This window comes from Anarrhichthys ocellatus, unplaced genomic scaffold (genome assembly GCF_004355925.1).
Source record: "Anarrhichthys ocellatus isolate YVR2014 unplaced genomic scaffold, GSC_Weel_1.0 scaffold22, whole genome shotgun sequence".
NCBI lineage: Eukaryota > Metazoa > Chordata > Actinopteri > Perciformes > Anarhichadidae > Anarrhichthys > Anarrhichthys ocellatus.
Window position 1 is genome coordinate 3,075,448 of NW_022280052.1, and position 7,826 is coordinate 3,083,273.

The 7,826-nt window shown below is 44.4% G+C and overlaps 1 protein-coding gene across 4 annotated transcripts in view; it reads right to left on the reverse strand.

Moving 5' to 3' along the window:
* nek7 (NIMA-related kinase 7) overlaps positions 1-7,826 on the reverse strand; it is a 64,017-nt gene that overhangs the window by 9,142 nt on the left and 47,049 nt on the right. For all 4 annotated transcript variants that reach the window (XM_031859415.1, XM_031859412.1, XM_031859413.1 and 1 more), the window contains one exon: positions 3,899-3,993. In XM_031859415.1, coding sequence (XP_031715275.1) covers positions 3,899-3,993 — 95 coding nt within the window. The remainder of the gene's footprint in view (positions 1-3,898; positions 3,994-7,826) is intronic.

Here is a 7,826-nt window from a genome sequence, read left to right on the forward strand (position 1 = left end):
CACACACACACACACACACACACACACACACACACACACACACAGTACAAGTGAGCAAAGCATGACTTTTTTATGTGCTCATTGGTCCTTCATGTGGTTTTATGATGATATATTAATCAAGGCAATACGTCACAGTGTAGGGACAGTCATTAAAAATATACCTACACCCAGTGGAGTCATCACTCGGCTACTTCCACAAACTAAAAAGGGAAGAAAGATAACAAGAAGAGGAATGACTTAAAAGTGCCAGATTGTTCCAGTGGGTTGAACTTTTGAGGAAAACTGGATGTGTTCTTATGTCCCGAACTCACTGCAGCTCAACCAAGTGTTGGACTTGAACTGTGAAATTTACAGGAATAGTTCAGTATTTTTGGACATCTGCTGCCTCGCTGAGAGTTAAATGAGAAAGTCAACGCCACTCATCATGTCCGTCTTAGCACAAAAACTGGAAACAGCTAGCCGGGTTCTGTCCGACGGTAATAAGACCCACCTATAAGCACCTCTAAAGCTCGTTAACACATTACATCTTTGTTTAATCATTACAACAACTGAAGTGTAAAAACGACAATGTGTGGTTTTTACTTCTTAGCTTCATAGTTAATGGACAGATACGAGTGTAGTCTCTGTCTTCTCATCTAACGCTCAGCAAAAAAGGGAATAAGTGCATTTCCCAATATGTCAAAGTGCTCCATTAAATAGACTAGAGTTTCAAAACGTGGACATGCAGTGGGCTCCTACAGGCACAACTGCCCAATGTTGTTAATAAGCTGAAGGCAGAGAGCAGGAAGGAAGGTATGGACAGAAAAAAGACGAACAAATACAAAGAGGAGGAGTAAGGCACATTGGACACGGGTGACGTAGATAAATTGGTAGATTTGGCACTGCTTGATACCGACGCTGGTCGGAGGAACACGAACATTAGCGCATCAAAACTACACAGACTGTATGAAACAGATAAAAGGATACCAAGGCTTTCCACAGACAGCAGTCTTTGCTTGCAAAAATCCCACTCGCATTTTCACAAGCATAAAAGGAGCTAGCCACAGGGCCAACTCATCACATGCAAACGCCAGCTGCCGAGAACCCAGCATTTTGGGCCTCATAAAACCAACAGCAAAACAAGACGGGAGGGAGAGGAATGAGGCAGGGGCACAGTCAGAGGTATGGATGGCTGAGCTCCTACAGGAAGGAGACACATTCCAGTAAAGCTTTTCCAAGATATTCTCCTCCCCTGCTAACCTTTATATAAAACACGGCAACCACAAAACATCTAAACAAGCTATGGAGACCTACAGTCTGTGTGTAAAATGCATTTCTTTTATACAGAAAACACTGAGCGAGGGGGGCAAATGGGCGTATATGCGGTGGTTATGACCGAGAGCGCCGGGAGACCGCAATCTCATCGACTGGCATGTGAGCGAGCTCGCTCTTTACCTTCCTGCTCACCCTGGGAGACGAGCCCTGCGACTGCAGCGTCCCTGTTTACCACGGTCCAGCGGGTTTGGGTGAGGGGCCACAGGGCAGGGTCAGGTGATGTAATGAGGCGGGACAAAAAAAATAAAAAAGGAGAGGAGAGGATCAAACCAAATGGGAGATGACGATAAGACGCAGAAACAAAGAGCAGGTATTGCTGGACGAACCGGTCGGACCTCAGACCAACTCCCAGGAACAAGAATGAAAAATGCAGGCTCTCTCAAATTGAGCGATTTCATTTCACACATAAGGAACCAAACTCCCTGGGATACACACAAAAACATACACTAGCAAAATCCTCAGCCCCTACTGTATGTTCAGAAAGAAATCAATGAGCACCAAAGGGATCAGGCGTGGATTTCTATGTGAATTCCTTATGCCTGCAAGTTAAATCAGGAAAAGGGAGCCATATGGAGGGGAACATATAGAGCAGGAGAATAGAGCAAAGAGGAATGAGGGAGAGTTTTGGAGAGAGAGAGAGAGAGCTAAGTTTCCTGATACTGAAGGCACTGTGGTGCCCTCTTACCAAGACGAGTGGAAAGCAAGGGTCTGCTCTTCAAAGAGAATATGCGTGGCGTGGTGAGCACTGCTCTGGTAACAATAAGGTTGTAAAATCTTTATCACCACAGGCTCCTTGCATGGCTCACCTTGACCTGATGACTGGAGTTACGCGTCTTTCCCTCTGAATGAACACCCCCCATTTTTTTTTTATTCTCTCCAGCAATCTATACCCCGGCTCGCGCTATTTGTTATTTCACCTTCCATTTCTCCCCCTGTGCTCTCTCTTTCTCTCTAACCTTCCATCTCCTCTTTCTTTTCCTTCTCTCCTAAGGCTTCTTCTGCCTTTTCCCCTTCTCTGGCTTCCTATATTGTTCCTATATAGATTCTTAAACTTTTTCACCCTTACATCTTTATTCCCTGCCTCCTGACCTCCCGAGGGAGCAACAAGTCTCCAACTATTTTTTTTCTTTTTCCCCCACTTTTGCTCTCTCCCCTTCCCTCTCCTCATCCCTGGCCTCCATCTTGCCTTCTCTGTGCTCAGTCCAGACTGTGACCCCTCACAGTTGTCTTCAGGGTGAAAGTCATGAAAGATCAGTGGACTGTGGCCCATCTGAAACTGTGAAACAATCAATGCTCAGGCTGCACATGCACTAACATCACAATTTCAAAATGATCACATGTAAGACATCAAGCTGCACCATGGATCTTCAAATATAACTAAACCAAGCCAAATGTTTTTAATGTCACAATTAGTTTGAACTAAACCTAAATAAACAAAAACTCTCCCCTTAACAAAATTAGCCACATTAAAATGAGCTTAATGAAAGAACACTGTGCTATACAGATGGGGTTACGCAACCCTCATACCTGCATACACTATGCAACAGACGTTATATAAACTAGAGTAATCTGTTTTGAATTCAAAGCAAAGGTAGGATATTCCATGTAAAACGCAAACGCATAAAAAGTACCCAATCACAATGTGACCTACAGCATCCGCCGCTTTCAGCCAACCACAGCCCTTGCATTGCCGCAGTGCATTGTGGGGAACTAATTAGCATGAAGGACTGTGGTCTCTGTGCAGCCATGACCTGCAAGCTGAGCACAAACTTCTTCCCTGCACGTCCTCCACCTCTCCGCGCCCGAGGAGCTGTGGAGAAGGTGTAGTCACTGGTGCGTTGAGTCGCAGCCCAAGTGATCAGCAACTCAGGGGAGTTAGGAGAGAGGAGGGCAGGGAAATGTGGGTGTTTCCTTGACCAACAGTGTGTCTTTGAAAATATGTGTGTGTGTGTGTGTGTGTGTGTGTGTGTGTGTGTGTGTGTCAAGGTTGGCAAGGTGAAACATCAGATTGACTGTCATCATGCATGTCTATCATTGCTCTGCTCCTCACTCTTTCCTCTTTGTTCCCTCCGCTGCGTGCTCCTCCACGGCCTTGTTTCCACTCAGTGTGGTCCACAGCAGAGCCCCGTGGTGTTTGGCTCCCGACTAATCAAACTAGTCAGTGTCACTACGCGGCCTTATCTAAAACACATGGCCATGTCAGTTCCCTTCACTCAACAGCTTTTCAACGTTTAGCAGGTTCCCAGGCTAAGGAACTTTAACTCAAAGAGTCTCAAGAGAAAGAAGTAAGGAACGGGAGGGATGCCCGGTAAAGAAATGCAACATACCATGTAAATACATTATTACTATGTATTAAAGTGTGTATTTTTTATTTTGCACATTATGACTTGTAGTGGAGGCGAATACAATACAGCACAACCGTGTGGGAGAGTGCAGGCGTATTTGTATATGTTTTCTTACAGTACTCCGTTATATTGAGGATGGTTTGTTTGTTTGTGTGTGTGTGTCTGAGCCAACGTGTTCTCACGTCACTCCTACAGTCGACTGCAGGGTGACAGTGTGTGCACACATTCCCATAGTTTACCTCGTAGAGCAGGCATCCTAGCGACCAGATGTCAGATTTGAAGTTGTATCCGTTTTCATGTATCCTCTCCGGTGACATGTAGTAAGGAGTACCCACTGGAACACAGAGGGAGAGGGGAGAGGGGGAGGGCGAGAGAGGAGGGAGCAAGAGAGAAGGACAGAAGAGAGATAGACAGAGGTAGAAAAGGGAGAACGGGACAAAGAGAGAGTGAGCGTTAACGTTTTGCAATGCAAACCCATGCTTCCCCCCAGTTCATCAACGTCACTGCCACACCTCACACGGAACAGAGAAGCAGGTGAGGAACGGAGGTGTAGTCTCACACCGTGACACATCCAGAGGTCGGAATACTCACCATATTATAGCAAGAGTTTAAAAAAAGACAACTAGAGGGAGACTTTCAAGCGCATTGCCTCTGTTAATTCCAAGTAAGCTGACGTCAGATCATATTTTATAAGGCTAGATGTCATCGTGCACAGTTGTACCACAAAGTTGCATGCACGTGAACAGCAGACATACTCGCACACGCAAAATATACATAAATCAGTTTTGATTACTGGGGCTTGGTAATGATCTGAAACAGTAGTCAGAAAGTACGCCCAGGGAGCAGCGTGGAGCCGGAAAAGTTTCTGGTTCTGGTTTGGAAACTCAAGAATCCCAAACTGCCATGGGGACTGGCAGAGCTCCAGAGAATCAGACCTTCACCCAACTGGACACAAAGGCAAACCACAGCTCAACATCACATCCATAATGCACTGCAGGATGCTTCGGAGATTTCTTTTTTTTTTTTCCATTTGCTTTCTGTTTTGCTGTGATTCCCCATGTAAAAGTCGATCAAGCAAATCCAGCAGAGGTTTTATATTAATCACACATGGTTATGGGATGGAAATTTTACCAGCCCTCTAACCAGTGCTGAGCGGCTCTCAGACTCCGCACATTCCACGTCCTCTCGTGCAAACACGAGAGTGGAGCCTCACTGAAATACGAAGAATGTACAACCTCCATCAGCGGCATCGCTGCACATGACGATGTGCGTCGGCTGCACCGTGGAGCTTGTGCTTCACATGTCACATGTTTACAATCATCAACATCGTCTCGCATTCTCCTTGGGATCCATACTGTTTATTAACCTGAAAACTGATTTGTAACGCTTAGATTACTAATTAAGCTCCTCATGTATCAACTGTTTAACGACATGACTGAATACCAAGTCTGATCACAATACGAGATTGATGACCTAGCATGGCATCGTTTTATTTAAATACCATTAATGACTTTTTTTAGTTGTTTGAGACTTAGTGAGCCTGATGTTCACTCTAAGCCTGTCGTGTCCAGCACAATCCAACGTGACACCAGCTCATTTTGTTTCCTTCCCCTAGAGTTGAAGGTGTACTTATCAAATTAGCTTGTGGAGTAACTGGCAGAATGAAATAGTATTTGACAACACAGGCGGAAAAAGTAGAAACTAGGGGGATCTCTTCATAGCTCTGCTGCGTGAGGGTCAGGGCAGGGATTTTACGGGCGGCCCGCCGGGCCTTGATGACAGACATGATGTCGGGACATTTTTTGAAGACACCAGCGTCTTTGGTTGAAATTCTGTATTATTCTAGAGCAACATCACGTGAAACGCGGCGCACATCACCAGAGGTGGGTTTGTTTCTGAGCCTGGTACGAACCGCTGGACAACCAGGCTGAAGAAAGACGGTCTGACCAAGTATTTATTTATTTCATGAAATTCCTGACTAGAAATTAAGCTGAAAAAGCTGTTTGTACATTGCTTTGCACAAAAGCCGAATGAAGACATGTGAATGTAAAAGCCGATATTAATGTTGTGCTTTGTTGTGGTTGTTTTTTTCCTTACAGAAAAGGGGCTTTTTTGTAACAACCCAAACAGTCTTGCCCCTACTTATAACCAAATATGTGCAGGGAAACGGATAGATGGAGCTATGAGGAAGAGTTTTTACAATATGCACAAACAGTCGAAGTGAGCTTGGTAGGTGAGAACGGCTCTCAGGTGGAAAGAACTCAGGAGAAAAGTTGGCTGGCAGTAAAATGGTAGGAAAACACTAACTATACACTCACCTCCAGTACTCACATGTGCACACACACACACACACACACACACACACACACACACACACACACAAACTCTCCAGAGCCACTCTGCACATTAACAGGTTGGAGGAAACTGAACTAATATAATTGCAATTAATAAAACTATTACAGACAAGGGCTATTAGATTTGAAGTCTACGGGAATGAAATTAAAGCTCGCACTTTTCATTTTGGTAAAGACTTAATTGGGTTGAGAGAAAATACTTTTATCTTAAATGTGTGGTTTTTAATAATGAAGTGTTACCTGTCATTCCAAAAATAATCAGCATCTGCACAGGCAGAGAGGAAGCAAGCGAGAGCAACTGGAAGAATAAACAGGGGACTGCTGGTTTAATTGGTCATCCGTTGGTATTGTGTGTGTGCGTCTGTGTGTGTGTGAGCTGTGAGGTCTCATGGTGCGGTCTGAACAAGCTCCCCTAAGATTCATTATTAGTTGATTAAAAAGAATCAGCCTCTCTTATGCTAATAGTGGCATAAAAGATGGCGGCAGCGCTGGGCCAGGACTCCTTCAGCATGCTAAATCAAGGGCACATTACTTATTCATGCAAATAAATTGAAAGTCATGTTGGGATTGATTTCCATTATTGTGAATGGCTGTGACAACACTGTATTCTGTGCGAAACAGGGTAATGGTTGTTGTATAGGAGGTGAGATGCCATCCGGTATAAAGAAGCCCACGGTTCTAACCCCCTGCTGAATGTTCTTGGTGATCATTAAAATACATTTATTGATTCAGGCTTGCTGCAATTTCCTTACAAACAATTCAAACCTAAAGCTTTTGCACAACCATTTACACACTGTGACGCATTTCTCAGGGAGTTTCCATTCATGGCGCGAGCCTTCTCTAATCTAATCTGTGCTCTATTACCAGATACTGTATTTTAAACAGCAAGCGGGATTCCGCTGCAATCTCAAAGACTATGATTTAGTTTCTCTTTCGGACCCAAGGCGGGAGTTTGTAAACCTTTGCTCTAACGTGTTCTAACAAATAAGCCTTTAAGTTGTAGGCAGCAGCGCAGCCAGAAGGACTTAATCTCATCGTCAGAAGGCGTTCTCTGTATTCCCTTATATTCCCATCATGTTTTCTAAAACTTCCTGCTGAGCACTCACCCCCCATTTGGCTCTCCACCTACCCCTCTCTGTTTCACGACTTGCTTGCCTTTATAGATAACCAAGACTTTATAAAGGCCTACATGTTGAAATAGTCATAATTATTTTCAACATAAGCCTCCCTGCAGTCTTTCTGCTTCCATCTTGTTCTCCCTCCTCCTCTCCTTTCCTTTCCCTCCGTTTCCCCTGGTACTCATCGTTAACACCTCTCTCATTACAAGTGTTAATTGCAGGTATATTATACAACTTATTACTGCCAATTGGCTAGTCTCTCATTCCTCTTAACGATTGCATCCGCTTTCCTGTTACTACCGTTCTTTTATTCTTTTTCTCTTTAACCCAACTCCTGCCATTACCCTATACGTAACCATCTTCAGCCAGAAAGGCAGAGTGTGTCTTTTGGCACACTTGTGTGTATTTTTGTCAGCCTTGTGTCTCAGAGTCAGGATGTGTCACTGAGTGTTTGTCGGTTTGAATGCTGCAAATCTGCGTGAATGTGCATGATTATCTTACTCTGCATGTGTGTGTGTGCGCGTGAATTCAAGCGCATTTGGATATGCACATGCGTCTCTGTGAATACATACATCTGTATAAGAGACAAAGAGTCTGTGTGTCTCCCAGTCTGTGCATGAGTGAGTAAGAGACGAAAAAACTGTGCGAGTGTGTGTGTGTGTGTGTGTGTGTGTGTGTGTGTGTGTGTGTGTGTG